This window comes from Macaca thibetana, chromosome 1 (genome assembly GCF_024542745.1).
Source record: "Macaca thibetana thibetana isolate TM-01 chromosome 1, ASM2454274v1, whole genome shotgun sequence".
In the NCBI taxonomy this organism is placed as follows: Eukaryota; Metazoa; Chordata; class Mammalia; order Primates; family Cercopithecidae; genus Macaca; species Macaca thibetana.
The window spans coordinates 123413140-123429728 of NC_065578.1; the positions used below are offsets into that span (position 1 = coordinate 123413140).

Consider the following 16589-nt stretch of genomic DNA (forward strand, 5'->3'; position numbering starts at 1 on the left):
TCCACCACAGGACTAATGTAGAGTTTTGGGGGCACCATTCTAAGTGCTAAACAGTTGGATTCCCCCCCCCCCCCCCCCAGTAACCCAAATGACTGGTCTCTTCCACCATGTGGTAAAGTGCCCTTGGACCTGAAACCTCACTAAATAGTATTTCTTTGCATGCATCTATTCTCCAACATATATCCTCCAGAGCCTCCCCCCACCCCCAGGTTAGCAGTATATTCTCTTTTTTTTTTTTTTTTTTTTTTGAGACGGAGTCTCGCTCTGTCACCCAGGCTGGAGTGCAGTGGCGCGATCTCGGCTCACTGCAAGCTCCGCCTCCTGGGTTTACGCCATTCTCCTGCCTCAGCCTCCCGAGTAGCTGGGACTACTGGCGCCCGCCACCGCGCCCGGCTAATTTTTTGTATTTTTAGTAGAGACGGGGTTTCACCGTGGTATCGATCTCCTGACCTTGTGATCCGCCCGCCTCGGCCTCCCAAAGTGCTGGGATTACAGGCGTGAGCCACCGCGCCCAGCTATATTCTCTATTTTTATTTTGTATTTGTTTATTTATTTTGAGCCAGGGTCTCACTCTGTTGCCCTGGCTGGAGTGCAATGGTGTGATCACCTCCCTGGCTCAAGTGATCCTCCCCCCGGCTCAAGTGATCCTCCCACCTCAGCCTCCCGAAAAAGCTGCGACTATAGGCAGTGCCACCATGCAGGGCTAATTTTTTGTATTTTTGTAGAGACAGGGTCTCGCCATGCTGCCCAATCTGGTCTCGAACTCCTGGACTCAAACAATCCCTCTGGCTTGGCTTCCCAAAGTGCTGAAATTATAGGTGTGAGCCACTGTACCCAGCCCTAATAGTATATTCTCTACAGCAATATGAAGGTGGAAAAATACTTGATTTTTCCAATATTGCTGGAATCCTGACCTTTCTCTACCTGCATTCATCCCCCAAGGAGCAAGATCTAGCTCTTCTTTCAAACTTGTGAACTTGTGAAAGTTGAGATTGTGTCTTAGAGCTTTCATCATCACATAGCCTCTCCAGGGCCTGGAGAAATGAGAAAATTAGACTCTAGGAAGGTTAACAGGTGAACTGATGGCAAGACATACTGGTAGATGCCAACAATTTAGATTGCTTTAATTTTTTTTTTTTTTTTTTTGAGATGAACTCTCACTGTCGCCCAGGCTGGAGTACAGTGGTGCAATCTTGGCTCACTGCAACCTCCACTTCCTGAATTCAAGCGATTCTTCTGCCTCAGCCTCCTGAGTAGCTGGGATTACAAGCTTGCGCTACCATGCCTGGATAATTTTTGTATTTTTAGTAGAGACAGGGTTTCACCATGTTGGCCAGGCTGGTCTCGAACTCCTGACCTCAAGTGATCTTCCTGCCTTGGTCTCCCAAAGTGCTGGGATTACAGGCATGAGCCACCACATCCAGCCTAGATTGCTTTAAATTATAGAAGTAGTAAATGTGTACTTTATGAATAAATTTAAATACCAAAGGGATATGGAATGAAAAAGATAAAGATCATTTTTCTTCTCTCCTCTCCATCCAGTTCTCCAGAGGACACCCTGTTAAGTTTCTTGTGTAAAGAGAGAGAGATGATTTAGACAGATACATTCTTAAGTTTGAATGTTCCTGTTAAACTACAGTTTAATTATAACTTTCAGAAAATCATGAATGCTCTTCTTTGCACAGAATAAAGACAGCTGGTAATCCAGCCAAGTCTCCCGTTGCTACTGTATTTTTAGTATTTGATACCAGAGAAATTTTCTACAGCCTCTGCCACAGAGACAATAGGATGTTCCATTAAAAAAAAATCTTATTTAACCAAATGTCCTATTTATGGTGACTCATCTTTCACTTCTAGGGGGGAGAAATCTTTGCTTCAGGCTGGGGCTGCATTGCATTTTAGGTGTTCATCCTGGAGCCTTTGGACAATGTACTGTGTGCAGTTCTCAGGCATGAGGCAGGAATCAGAAGCTGGCTCTCCTTAGAAATTTGTAGTCCTGGCCGGGCGTGGTGGCTCAAGCCTGTAATCCCAGCACTTTGGGAGGCCTAGATGGGCGGATCACAAGGTCAGGAGATCGAGACCGTCCTGGCTAACACGGTGAAACCCCATCTCTACTAAAGAATAATAAAAAAAAAAAACCAGCTGGGTGAGGTGGCGGGCATCTGTAGTCCCAGCTACTCGGGAGGCTGAGGCAGGAGAATGGTGTGAACCCGGGAGGTGGAGCTTGCAGTGAGCCGAGATCCTGCCACTGCACTCCAGCCTGGGTGACAGAGCGAGACTCTGTCTCAAAAAAAAAAAAAAGAAATTTGTAGTCCTGGCATCAGTATTGTTCCTATTTTCTCTGCTGAGAGGGTTTGTCTCTCTCTGGCTTTCTGTCTCGTTTATTTTTCTCCCCCATTAACTATTCTGAAGAGTAGTTATCATACCATATTCAGCTTTAGAAGGGAAGTGGTTTACTTTGCCAGGCCTAGAACCCCCTCCCTGCCCCCTCCTCTTGAGGCCACAAAGAACATTTCAGGATAAGAGAGTCTTTTCAACTAGTGAGTGTTTATTCATTTATTTATTTTCATTTAATATATATTTTTTTTTGAGACGAAGTCTCACTCTGTCGCCAGGCTGGAGTGCAGTTGCATGAAGCTCTCTGCAACCTCCGCCTCCCAGGTTCAAGTGATTTTCCTGCCTCAGCCTCCCGAGTAGCTGGGACTACAGGCATGTGCCACCATGCCCAACTAATTTTTGTATTTTTAGTAGAAACGGGGTTTCACCATGTTGGCCAGGACGGTCTCAATCTCTTGACTTCATGGTCTGCCTGCCTCATCCTCCCAAAGTGCTGGGATTACAGGCGTGAGCCACCGCGCCTGGCCAACTAGTAGGTCTTTAAAAAAAAAAAAGAAAGAAAAAGAAAGTTTGTATTTATTTACTTGTGGCCCTCAGATGGTATTTCTTCCATTGGCAGCTTAGATTTCCTCATGCTGCTAAGTATAGCTGTATTTTCCCTGAACTCTTTCTCTGATGGTCAGAAAACAGGTTGTTTAGCTTGTGCTTTCAGCTGGTGGAGGATGGGCTTGGAATTAAGGGTTACACATGTTTTTTCCTAAATAAAGAAGAGAATGATGTCTTATAAGTTGGGCAGCCCCACACCCGGTTTGCCCAGGGCAGTCTTGGTTTTCCCCTGTGTAATCATTAATAGCACCCCTTTTCATTCTCATAAGTGTACCAGTTTGAACAATAAAGTATATAGTCACCCATCACATAAACCATGTTAAGGATCAGGGATACATGACCATGAAAAGATAGGGAGCTCCTTAAGATAGAAGTTAAGGTCTGTCTCAGAGCCACAAGTGCTAGAAGCTGGAGGTTTAGAGGAAGAGGATTGCTCTGGACTGGGTGTTCAGGAAGGCTTCACAGAGAAAGACATTAGGTAGACTTGAACAATGGGGAGAAGTAAAGAAAGAAGATGGGAAGGATCACATTTTACTATTTATAGCATAGGCACTTATGGTAGTATCTCATTTAATCCTCCTAACAACGTCATGAAATTGGTTACGATATTATTCTCATTTTTTGTTTGTTTTTTTGAGATGGAGTCTCACACTGTTACCCAGTCTAGAGTGCAATGGTGTGATCTCAGCTCACTGCAGCCTCCACTTCCCGGGTTCAAGCAATTCTCCCTGCCTCAGCCTCTGGAGTAGCTGAGATTACAGGCACCTGCCACCACGTCCGGCTAATTTTTGTGTGTTTTAGTTTCACCATGTTTGCCAGGCTGGTCTCGAACCCCTGACCTGAGGTGATCCGCCCACCTCAACCTCCCAAAGTGCTGGGATTATAGGTGTGAACCACGACACCTGGCCTATTCTCATTTTTATATGAGGAAAATGAGGCTTCGAGGGTCCAAAGTCCTGCAACAAGTAAGAAGCAGAGCTGGGATTCAACCCCAAAGTCTGTGATCTTTTCAATTAGTAGTTCTGCATTCAAACAGAGAATGAATAGTGCAAAGGGCAGAGCTGGGAATGTGCACATCATGGTTTGCGGGTGGTGAATAGTCCAGTCAGGCCGGGGTGACAGTGGGTGTTGACAGGGGAGAGGAATGCTGCTGCCTCCCTTGGTCACCCCAGTTCCAAGATTTGCTGCAAGTCCCAAAGTATTCCTTTTGTATTCATTCCTTCTGGTTGCTGTCTGGGTTTGGCTGAGTGCAAGGGGTTCATTGTTCACCTTCCTCTGGAGATAGTTTCTCCTGACTTCAGAGCCATGCCGTTATATTTGGTCCCTACTTTGTGCTTTTCTGCTTAGCGTTCTCTTCATGGTGAGGATCTAAATAAGCCTGATTCAGCCGCTGCTTGCAGTGAAGCAACACTGATGTAAAAGAGTGTGGAAAGGTTCTCCAGCGTCTCTTTGGACCCAGCAGTAGATCTCTCCTGCTTGCTCTGCCTTTTCTCCGCTGCTCTTACGTTTTTCCTCCAGAGTCACGGCCATATGCCTCATGTTTATATAGTTTCCTCTCTAGAGAACACTCGCTCCCCCTAACTGCTTCAGTGAGCAAGTTATTTCTGCAGACTCTTATCTCAAGTGCTTTCCTGTCACTTTGGTCCATAGCCATCTGGGCAGTTCTTGGTCTCCAGGAAACAGAGGTCTCTGGTATCAGGAGGAGGAATTACAAGTCAGAGAAGTTACTATGGGACCTGGGGTATTGGGTAGAATTCTCTTATTGCTTTGGAAAAAAGTAAAGCCCCTACCCCAGTGCTGTTCAGTGTGAATGGGCCTTTGCTTCCACACTCTTGAAGCAGACTTAGAGAAACAGGCATGGGGAGGATCTCAGGGGAAACTTCCTTAGGGGCCCTTTGGGCCGAACCCGGACAGATAACCTCTGTCTTCTGTATTTCTCTCCAGGGATGGGAGTAGGAGATGGGGAAGAGGGTGGTTTAAAAACAAAAACCTATCTTGTAACTGGAGGGGGCAATTGATACCACCAGAAGTCTTCTCAATTTGCCCTTTCTGAGCTGTGGCTTACCAGTGGGGGAAGAGAAGGAGTGATAGCCTGTGTAGGGAAGATGATTCTAGGTTTCCCTAGATTCCCTTTTTTCCCTAAAGTTACATTAGTTGATAACTGTTCTTTGCTATGTGTTACTCCTCTGAACCTTCCCACTTTGCTAAACTCTTTTTTTTTTTTTTTTTTTTTGAGACGGAGTCTCGCTCTGTCACCCAGGCTGGAGTGCAGTGGCCGGATCTCAGCTCACTGCAAGCTCCGCCTCCCGGGTTCACGCCATTCTCCTGCCTCAGCCTCCCGAGTAGCTGGGACTACAGGCGCCTGCCACCTCGCCCGGCTAAGTTTTTGTATTTTTAGTAGAGACGGGGTTTCACTGTGTTACCCAGGATGGTCTCGATCTCCTGACCTCGTGATCCGCCCGTCTCGGCCTCCCAAAGTGCTGGGATTACAGGCTTGAGCCACCGCGCCCGGCCTTTTTTTTTTGAGACGGAGTCTCGCTCTGTCGCCCAGGCTGGAGTGCAGTGGCCGGATCTCAGCTCACTGCAAGCTCCGCCTCCCGGGTTCACGCCATTCTCCTGCCTCAGCCTCCTCAGTAGCTGGGACTACAGGCGCCCGCCACCTCGCCCGGCTAGTTTTTTTGTATTTTTTTAGTAGAGAAGGGGTTTCACCGTGTTAGCCAGGATGGTCTCGATCTCCTGACCTCGTGATCCGCCCGTCTCGGCCTCCCAAAGTGCTGGGATTACAGGCTTGAGCCACCACACCCGGCACTAAACTCTTGTGTCTAGCAAATCTTCCCTGACCGACGAAGTCAGAGTATATGGCTTTTCACCTTCTTGTAACCCAGTAGTTCTCAACTGGGGGCAGTTTTGCTCCCCAGGGAACATTCAGCAAGTCTGGAGACATTTTTATTTGTCATGACTTAGGGTGCTACTGGCATCCATGTGGGTAGAGGCTAGGGATCCTGCCAAATATCCTATAATGCACAGGACAGCCTCCACAAAAAAAAGAATTATCCGGCTGGGCGTGGTGGCTCATGCCTGTAATCCAATCATTTTGGGAGGTTGAGGTGGCTGTGCCACTTGAGCCCAGGAGTTCGAGACCAGCATGGGCAACATGGTAAAACCCCATCTCTACAAAAAATGCAAAAATGCTCGTGCTTGTAATCCCAACACTTGGGGAAGATGAGGTGGGCGGATCACCTGAGTTCAAGACCAGCCTGGCCAACATGGTGAAACCCTGTCTCTACTAAAAAATACAAAAATTAGGCTGGGCGCGGTGGCTCAAGCCTGTAATCCCAGCACTTTGGGAGGCCGAGACGGGTGGATCACAAGGTCAGGAGATCGAGACCATCCTGGCTGACACGGTGAAACCCCGTCTCTACTAAAAAAATACAAAAAATTAGCCGGGCGACGTGGCGGGCGCCTGTAGTCCCAGCTACTCGGGAGGCTGAGGCAGGAGAATGGCGTGAACCCGGGAGGCGGAGCTTGCAGTGAGCTGAGATCCGGCCACTGCACTCCAGCCTGGGCGGCAGAGCCAGACTCCGTCTCAAAAAAAAAAAAAAAAAAAAAAAAAAATACAAAAATTAACTGGATGTGGTGGCACACGCCTGTAGTCTACTACAGCTACTCGGGAGGCTGAAGGGGGAGAATCACTTGAACCCAGGAGGCAGAGGTTGCAGTGAGCCCAGATTGCGCCACTGCACTCCAGCCTGGGCGACAGAGTGAGACTCCATCTCAAAGGAAAAAAAAAAAAAAGGGCTGGGTGCGGTGGCTCACACCTGTAATCCCAACACTTTGGGAGTCTGAGGCGGGTGGATCACGAAGTCAGGAGTTCAAGACCAGCCTGACCAACATGGTGAAACCCCGTCTCTACTAAAAATACAAAAATTAGCCAAGCATGGTAGCACGTGCCTATAATCCCAGCTACTCAGGAGGCTGAGGCAGGAGAATCTCTTAAACCCAGGAGGTGGAGGTTACAGTGAGCCAAGATCACGCCACTGTACTACAGTCTGTGCGACAGAATGAGACTCTGTCTCAAAAAAAAAAAAAAAATTAGTGGGGCATGGTGGCGGGTGCCTGTAGTCCCAGCTACTCAGGAGGCTGAGGTGGGAGGATCACCTGAGTCTGGGAGGTGGAGTCTGCAGTGAGCCATGGTTGTGCCATGCACTCCAGCCTGGGTTACAGAGTGAGACCCTGTCTCGAAAAGTAAAAGTTACAAAAATGAAAAAGAAGTATCTAGTCCAAAATACCAGTCATGCTGAAGTTGAGAAACCCTGCTATATTTAGTGTGTCTCATTTTGTCTGTTTCATCCCATCTTCTCTCAAAACCAGGCTGAGATAGAAGTTCAAAAGTAAACTGATGGGCTGGGCACGGTGGCTCACACCAACACTTTGGGAGGCCAAGGTGGGCGGATCACTGAAGGTCAGGAGTTCAAGACCAGCCTGGCCAACATGGCAAAACCCCATCTCTACCAAAAATACAAAAATTAGCCGGGCATCATGGTGCATGCCTATATTCCCAGCTACTCAGGAGGCTGGTGCAGGAGAATCACTTGAACCCAGGAGGTAGAGGTTGCCGTGAGCCAAGATAGCACCACTGCCCTCCAGCCTGGGCAACAAAGTAAGACCCTGTCTCAAAAAAAAAAAGTAAGCTGGTAAGAGAGAAGTATTGTGCCCTATGCTGAGCCATAGGCTTTCTGGTCTCATTCCACCCAGCAGAAAGCTTATACCTGGAATGAAATGACATAAGTACCTGCCTCATCGGGTTAAGGATTAAATGATTGATTAATGCATGAAAAAATATGAGAATAATGCCTGGCACATTCAATAAATGCTTAAAAACAAAACAAAACCCAAGACCCTGTCACCCTGATTTTGGGCACTCTAGTTTTAGTATGTTTTATTTTATTTATTTATTTGAGACGGAGTTTAGCTCTTGTTGCCCAGGCTGGAGTACAAAAGGCACGATCTTGGCTCACTGCAACCTCCGTCTCCCGGGTTGAAGCAATTCTCCTGAGTAGCTAGGATTACAGGCGCATACCACCACCCCTGGCTAATTTTTGTATTTTTAGTAGAGATGGGGTTTCATCATATTGGGCAGGCGGGTCTCAAACTCCTAACCTCAGATGATCCGCCCACCTCGGCCTCTCAAAGTGCTGGGATTAGCGCTTTGGGAGGCCGAGGCGGGCGGATCACAAGGTCAGGAGATCGAGACCACGGTGAAACCCCGTCTCTACTAAAAATACAAAAAATTAGCCGGGCGCGGTTGTGGGCGCCTGTAGTCCCAGCTACTCGGGAGGCTGAGGCAGGAGAATGGCGTGAACCCGGGAGGCGGAGCTTGCAGTGAGCCGTGATCGCGCCACTGCACTCCAGCCTGGGCGACAGAGCGAGACTCCGTCTCAAAAAAAAAAAAAAAACAAAGTGCTGGGATTACAGGGGCCAGCCACCACGCCCGGCCTTGGACTAGATCTTACTTTTAACCTTTATTCTCAAAGCCTCTTCACCTGTTCTCATGATTTAGAAGTGTAAGCATCTGGCCGGGCGCGCTGGCTCACACCTGTAATCCCAACACTTTGGGAGGCTGAGGCGGGCAGATCACCTGAGGTCGGGAGTTGGAGACCAGCCTGACCAACATGGAGAAATCCCGTCTCTACTAAAAATACAAAATTAGGTGGGTGTGGTAGCGCATTCCTGTAATCCCAACTACTCGTGAGGCTGAGGCACGAGAACCTGGGAGGCAGAGGTTGCAGTGAGCCGAGATCGCACCATTGCGCTTCAGCCTGGGCAATGAGCAAAACTCTGTCTCAAAAAAGAAGTGTAAGCATTCTTTTCCCTATTATGAAAGTGGGAAGAAATAGTCAACCAGGGTTGATATGCCCAAGAGCATGCCTTGAATATATCAGCTACCCCAAATCCCCTTTTTTGACTATTTGAGTGCCCAAAGAAGATAAGAAATCAGAAGTTTATTTACTGCTTTGTAAGTTAACATTCAAGGAGATAGGAGGAAAGAACACTTTTCTACAAACTGGATATATGTAGAATGCTATAAGCTTAGCTGAAACACTTATGCCATCTATGGAATGAGGACCTACCTCCTCTGTGAAGATCAATGAGAGGAAGTGTGTGAAGCCCTATATGAGTATAAGGTAAATGGAGAGGCCAGGCACAGTGGCTCATACCTGTTATCCCAGCACTTTGGGAGGCCGAGGCGGGTGGATCTCTTGAGCCCAGGAATTTGAGACCAGTCTGTGCAACATGGCAAAATCCCATCTCTACAAAAAATACAAAAAATTAGCCGGGCATGGTGGCGCTTTCCTGTAGTTCCAGCTATGCAGGAGGATCGATTGAGTCTAGCAGGAGGTTGAGGCTGCAGTGAGCTGTGATCACGCTACTGCATTCTAGCCTGGGCGACAGAGTGAGACCTGTCTCAAAAATATATATAGATGTTTAAAAAAAAAAAAAAGGTAAGTGGAAATGGATAGAGATACTTTTGTTAGTTTCCCATTTTCCTTCTTCTCCAGGAGTCCCGACCTCTACATGTTGTGCTGGGAAATGAAGCCTGTGATTTGGACTCTGTGGTGTCTGCTCTCGCCCTGGCTTTTTACCTAGCAAAGGTGGGTAAAACAAAGTAGTACCTAGAATCTGAGTCCCTTAGAATGAAAAGATCTGGATTCAAGACCCAGCTCTGCCACTTACCAGCATTTAGCATTGGGTAAATTTAAATCCCTTAAGTTTGCTGAGTCTCATGCCACCATCTATAAAATCTAAAATGATATTTTTGCAGGGTTGCTGTGAGAAAAAAAGTGAGTAAATGTATTTTGGGGGATTTGTAAACCATAAAGCGATATTCAAACAGTTTATTACTGAGTTCCTTATAGGTATCAGTGATCTAGTGTGTATTCCTCTGCCCAGGTTAGTTCTTGAGGACTATTCCCTCTCTGCAGCATTGCATCTAGAACTAGGTCTTTACCATGAGTTACCTTGTTGACCTTCATGTTATCGCTAAGGAGGGAGGGCAAAAGTCATCCTTTCATTTTTATAGACTGGGTACTTGTGGCTTTGAGAAAGGTGGTAACTTACCTAAGTCTGTCTCTTTTGGTCCCAATAGTCTTGTTACTTTTTCCTGTCATTGTAAAACATTGTGATGCCTTCTTTTCACTTTCCTATCTAGACAACTGAGGCCGAGGAAGTCTTTGTGCCAGTTTTAAATATAAAACGTTCTGAGCTACCTCTGCGAGGTGACATTGTCTTCTTTCTTCAGAAGGTTCATATTCCAGAGAGTATCTTAATTTTTCGGGATGAGATTGACCTCCATGCATTACACCAGGCTGGCCAACTCACCCTCATCCTTGTCGACCATCATATCTTACCCAAGTAAGCACAAGGAAATTAAATTGCTACCTATCATGTACCATGCTGGGCTCTGATGAGTGAGATATAAAGAGAGGAAGAAAGAGTTTTTGCTGGCTGGGTGCGGTGGCTCACGCCTGTAATCCCAACACTTTGGGAGGCCGAGGTGGGTGGATCACCTGAGGTCAGGAGTTGGAGACCAGCCTGGCCAACATGGCAAAACCCCATCTCTACTAAAAATACAATTAGCTGGGCGTGGTGGTTGCAGTGAGCCAAGATTGTGCCACTGCACTCCAGCCTGGGCGACAGAGCGAGACTGCATCTCAAAAAAAAAGAGTTTTTGCTTTCAGGGATCTCACAGGCTAATCATAATTGATAGGTCATATTAGATATAGAAAAACAACACAAAATATTGTCAGTTCTGTAGTTATATGTTTGTCTATGGCATAAAGACATACCTTGTAATAAAAAGAAATAGAACATGTGGAGTTCAAACTAAAGGATAACTCAAAAATCATTTAAATCTGCCTTTGGTATCATTATTTAAGATTTTGTGTGCTGGGTGCGATGGCTCACACCTGTAATCCCAGCTCTTTGGGAGGCCAAGGCAACCAGATCCATTAAGCTCCAGGAGTTCAAGACCAGCCTGAGCAACATGGCAAAAGCGTGTCTTTACAAAAAAATTTTAAAAATTAGGCGGTGCATGCCTATGGTCCCAGCTACTCGGGAGGCTACTCAAGAGGTTGAGGTGGGAGAATCACTTGAGCCCAGGATGTCGAACATGCAGTGAGCCAAGATCACACCACTCCACTCCAGCCTGCGAGACAGAGAGAGACCCTGTCTCCAAAAAAAAAAAAAAAAAAAAAAGATTCTGAAACAGATTTATTGTAATAGAAACCTTTGAAACATGTTTGCAATTTTCTTTTTTTCTTTTTTTTACTTATTATTTGTTTTTGTACTTACTAAAATTTTTTAGAGGACAGGGTTTTGCTATATTGCCCAGGCGGCTCTTAAATTCCTAGGCTCACGCTATCTTCCTGCCTCTGCCTCCCTAAGTGCTGGATTATAGGTGTGAGCCACCACACCTGGCCTGCAACTCTATTTTTAATTTTAATTTTAATTAATTAATTTTTTTGAGATGGAGTCTCGCTCTGTCACCCAGGCTGAAGTGCAGTGATGTGATCTTGGCTCACTGCAACCTCTGCCTCCCGGGTTCAAGCTATTCTCCCTGCCTCAGCCTCCGAAGTAGCTGGGATTACAGGTGCGTGCCACCATGCCCAGCTAATTTTTGTATTTTTTACTAGAGATGGGGTTTTGCGCTGTTGGCCAGGCTGGCCTGGAACTCCTGACCTCAGATGATCCGCCCGCTTTGGCCTCCCAAAGTGGCGGCATTACAGGTGTGAGCCACAATGCCTGGCCTATTTTTAATTTTTAAAAAGTGGCCTGGTATGTTGGCTCACGCCTGTAATCCCAGCACTTAGGGAGACCTGTCTGACCAATATAGCGAGACCCTGTTCTCTAAAAAAAAAAATAATGAATAAAAAAATCCATAAACATAGTGTGACCTTGTCTCTACTAAAAATAAAAAAATTTGCCAGGTGCAATAGTGCATGCCTATAGTCCCAGCTACTTAGGAGGCAGAGGTGGTAGGATCACTTGAGCCCAGGAATCAAGGCTGCAGTAAGCTATGATCACATCACTGTACTCCAGCCTGAGTGACAGGGCAAGACTTTGTCTCCAAAAGAAATTTTTTTAAGTTATCAAAAGGGCCAGGTGTGGTGGCTCACACCTGTAAACGCAGCACTTTGGGAGGATGAAGTAGGAGGGTTGCTTGAGCCCAGGAGTTCAAGACCAACTTGGGCAAGATGGTGAGATCCTATCTCTACAAAAAAATTAAAATAAAAATAAAAAGCACACAAAAAGTTAGCAGAAGTTTTTCTACATAAACTCATGATTTTAGAATAATGTATTATTAGAATATATAAATATCTCAGGCGAGGCATGGTGGCTCACGCCTGTAATCGCAGCACTTTGGAAGGCTGAGGCGGGTGGATCACGAGGTCAGGAGATCAAGACCATCTGGCTAACATGGTGAAACCCCGTCTCTACTAAAAAATACAAAAAATTAGCCAGGCGTGGTGGTGGGCGCCCATAGTCCCAAATACTCCGGAGGCTAAGGCAGGAAAATGGCGTGAATACGGGAGGCGGAGCTTGCAGTGAGCTGAGATCGTGCCACTGCACTCCAGCCTGGGCGACAGAGTGAGATGTGAGACTCCGTCTTTAAAAAAAAATAGCTGGTCTTGGTGGCTCGTGCCTGTAGTCCCAGCTGCTCGGGAGGCTGAGGCAGGAGAATCGCTTGAACCTGGGAGGCGGAGGTTGCAGTGAGCCAAGATCGCACCACTGCACTCCAGCCTGAGCTACAGAGCAATGTTCTGTCTCAAAAAAAAAAAAAAAAAAAAAAAATTAGCCAGGCCGGCCGTGGTGGCTCACACCTGTAATCCCAGCACTTTGGGAGCCTGAGGCGGGCAGAATCACCTGAGGTCAGGAGTTCAAGACCAGCCTGACCAACATAGAAAAACCCCGTCTGTACTAAAAATTCAAAATTAGCCGGACATGGTGGCGCGTGCCTGTAGCCCCAGCTACTCAGGGGGCTGAGGCAGGAGAATTGCTTGAACCCGGAAGCCAGAGGTTGCAGTGAGCCAAGATCATGCCATTGCACTCCAGCCTGTGCAACAAGAATGAAACTCCATCTCAAAAAAATTTTTTTTTAAATTCTATAAATAATAATGTCTATTTAACAAATGTACACATTTATAATAATTCCAACCCTAATTTACTACTGGAAAAAAACGACCAAAAAAGCAACACGAGTATGTGACTTTCCTAAGTCTGTTTGGCTCCTGCTAATATTCTTTTCTTGAGCACATTGTGGTTATAGCAGGATACTGACAGAAGGCAGCCTGAGAGAGCATTATCCATCTATGGATTCATTCAGTAATAAACTTTCCTTTTTTTTCTTTTTTTTTCGAGACGGAGTTTTGCTGTTGCCTAGACTGGAGAGCAACGGCACCATCTCGGCTCACTGCAACCTCCGCCTCCTGGGTTCAAGCAATTCTCCTGCCTCAGCCTCCAAGTAGCTGGGATTACAGGCATGTGCCACCATGCCCGGCTAATTTTGTATTTTTAGGAGAGAAGGGGGTTTCACCATGTTGGTCAGACTGGTCTTGAACTCCTGACCTCAGGTGATCCATCCACCCTAGGACTCCCAAAGTGCTGGGATTACAGGCGTGAACCACTGTGCCACCACTTTTTTTTTTTTTTTTTAAGAGATGGTGGGTCTCTCGCTCTGTCTCATAGGCTGGAGTGCAGCGGCATCATCATAACCTTGAGCTCCAAGGTTCAAGGAATCCTCCTGCCTCAGCCTCCTGTGTAAAAGCATCATTCCTGGCTTTTTTTTTTTTTTTTGAACCTGAGTTTTGTTCTTGTTGCCCAGGCTGGAGTGCAGTGGCGCCATCTCAGCCACTGCAGTGAGCCTCCCAGATTCAAGTGATTCTCCTGCCTCAACCTCCCAAGTAGCTGGGATTACAAGCATGTGCCACCACGTCCAGCTAATTTTTTGTATTTTTAGTAGAGACAGGGTTTCACCGTGTTGGCAAGGCTGGTCTCGAACTCCTGGCCACAAGTGATCGCCTGCCTCAGCCTTCCAAAGTGCTGGGATTACAGGCGTGAGCCACCATGCCTGGCCTGGCCAATTTTTTTTTTTTTTTTTAAGAGACGTAGTCTCGCTCTGTCGCCCAGGCTGGAGTGCAGTGACACAGTCTTGGCTCACTGCAAGTTCCACCTCCCGGGTTCACACCATTCTCCTGCCTCAGCCTCCTGAGGAGCTAGGACTACAGGCGCTCCCGCCACCATACCTGGCTAATTTTTGTATTTTTAGTAGAGATGGGGTTTCACCATGTTAGCCAGGATGGTCTCCATCTCCTGACCTCGTGATCCACCCGCATCAGCCTCCCAAAGTGCTGGGATTACAGGCGTGAGCCACCGCTCCTGGCCTTTATTTATTTTTATACACACACACACACACACACACACACACACACATATATTTTATGGAAAAATTCACAAATGTGCGTGTCATCGTTGCTCAAGGACCATGCTAATCTTCTCTATATCGTTCCAGTTTTAGCACATGTGCTGCTGAAGTGAGCACTGATCTCAGTCTTGAAAGAGGACTAGGTGTTTGCTTGGTGAATTGGGAGGGAGGAGGGAAGGTGGTTAGGAAAGGCATTCCAGGCAGAGGGAGTAATTAATAGAATTAAATACAGGCAGGTGTGAAATAGCATGGTGAGCTAGGGGAAATGGAATTTGTTTTGCACAGCTGGAGCATAAAATTTGAGGGAGAAGTAGGACATGGAAAAAGATGAGACAGAGGGGCAGGCAGGAGGCAGATTATGGAGGCCTCATAGGCCCTTCTAAGGAGATTGGATTTTATTTTAGGCAGTGGGGAACTATTTTAAATTATATTCTGTGTCCTAAAAGAATCAGATTTTCTTTTTTCAAATGGTCTTTCAGGCCACTTTGTGAAGGACAGCCCGGGAGGGCTCTTGGTTAGAAGCCGGTGATTGGTTAAGAGACTGTTGGAATAGTCCAGACGAGAGATGTTGAGGGCCTAGAATGGGCAGTAATAGAGAGTCAGAAACTAGGGCATGGATAGGAATTAAGATAGAATTAACAGGACCTGGTGACCCACATGGAATCTAAGTATTGAGTGGGTTATAAAAATAGGAGAGATTTGCCGGGCACGGTGGCTCACGACTGTAATCCCAGCACTTTGGGAGGCTGAGGTGGGCGGATCACAAGGTCAGGAGTTCGAGACCAGCCTGGCCAATATGGTGAAACACCGTCTCTACTAAAAATACAAAAATTAGCCGGGCCTGGTGGTGGGCGCCTGTACTCCCGGCTACTTGGGAGGCCAAGGCAGGAGAATTGCTTGAACCTGGGAGGCGGAGGTTGCAATGAGCCGAGATCTCACCACTGCACTCCAGCCTGGGTGACAGAGCAAGACTCTGTCTCAAAAAAAAAAAAAAAAAAGGAGAGATTTAGATGTCGGGTATCAAGGGTGTCAAGGGTGAAGGGTTGGAAAGGCAAAGCTAAAGGACAGCAAATGTGGGGGTAAGATATTTGCAGCAGATGCTTCACAGAATTTGCTTATACACTATTTAAAGATGACGCCAATTATAACATTGAAAAAAAGAATTGCCGGGCGCCGTGGCTCATGCCTGTAATCCCAGCACTTTGGGAGGCCAAGGCGGGCAGATCACGAGGTCAGGAGTTTGAGACCAGCCTGACCAACACGGTGAAACCCCATCTCTACTAAAAATACAAAAAAAAAAAAAAAAAAAAATTAGCCAGGCTTGGTGGCGTGCGCCTGTAATCCCGGTTACCCAGGAGGCTGAGGCAGGAGAATCACTTGAACCCGGGCAGCGGAGGTTGCAGAAGCCAAGATCGTGCCACTGCACTCCAGCCTGGGCAACAGAGTGAGACTCCATCTCAACAAAAAAGAAAAAGAATTGAGAGGAGTGAGGCAGAGGTAAAAATGACCAAAGGTCAGTTTTAAATGCTTGCCTGGCAGATCACATGAAGTCAGGAGTTCGAGACCAGCCTTGCCAACATGATGAAACCCCGTCTCTACTCAAAATACAAAAAAATTAGCTGGGCGTGTTGGCAGGCGCCTGTAATCCCAGCTACTCAGGAGGCTGAGGCAAGAGAATCGCTTGAACCCGAGATGCAGAGGTTGCAGTGAGCCAAGAATGCACCATTGCACTCTAGCATGGGCGACAAGAGTGAAACTGTCTCAAAAAAATAAATAAATAAGCTTGCCTAAGACATCTGCATTTTCCTTGATGGGTGGCATAGAGGTTGGCTAGAAGCAGCTGGAGTGTCCCTACCTACCTATCTTTCTTTCTCTTTTCCCATACCCTCCCCTCCACAGAAGTGACACAGCCCTAGAGGAGGCAGTAGCAGAGGTGCTAGACCATCGACCCATCGAGCAGAAACACTGCCCTCCCTGCCATGTTTCAGTTGAGCTGGTGGGGTCCTGCGCTACCCTGGTGACTGAGAGAATCCTGCAGGGGGCACCAGAGATCTTGGACAGGCAAACTGCAGCCCTTCTGCATGGTAAGGGTGGCTTTTGGATTGGGACCCGAGTAGTTCTATTCCTATCCCTGAGAAGGGAGGGTGGAAAAGTCTAGACACTT

The 16589-nt window shown here is 46.9% G+C and overlaps 1 protein-coding gene and 1 non-coding gene across 7 annotated transcripts in view; one reads left to right on the forward strand and one right to left on the reverse strand.

Moving 5' to 3' along the window:
* Positions 1-16589, forward strand: part of PRUNE1 (prune exopolyphosphatase 1) — a 32239-nt gene that overhangs the window by 2056 nt on the left and 13594 nt on the right. For 2 of the 6 annotated variants that reach the window (XM_050750565.1, XM_050750586.1), the window contains exons 2-4: positions 9504-9596; positions 10154-10356; positions 16325-16509. In XM_050750565.1, coding sequence (XP_050606522.1) covers positions 9504-9596; positions 10154-10356; positions 16325-16509 — 481 coding nt within the window. Of the gene's footprint in view, positions 1-9503; positions 9597-10153; positions 10357-16324; positions 16510-16589 lie in introns of those variants that run through there. The other 4 variants (XM_050750575.1, XM_050750593.1, XM_050750602.1 and 1 more) reach the window with 4 other exon arrangements.
* Positions 14436-14542, reverse strand: LOC126944636 (U6 spliceosomal RNA). Its single transcript, XR_007722143.1, has one exon. It is a non-coding gene; the product is annotated as a U6 spliceosomal RNA (small nuclear RNA).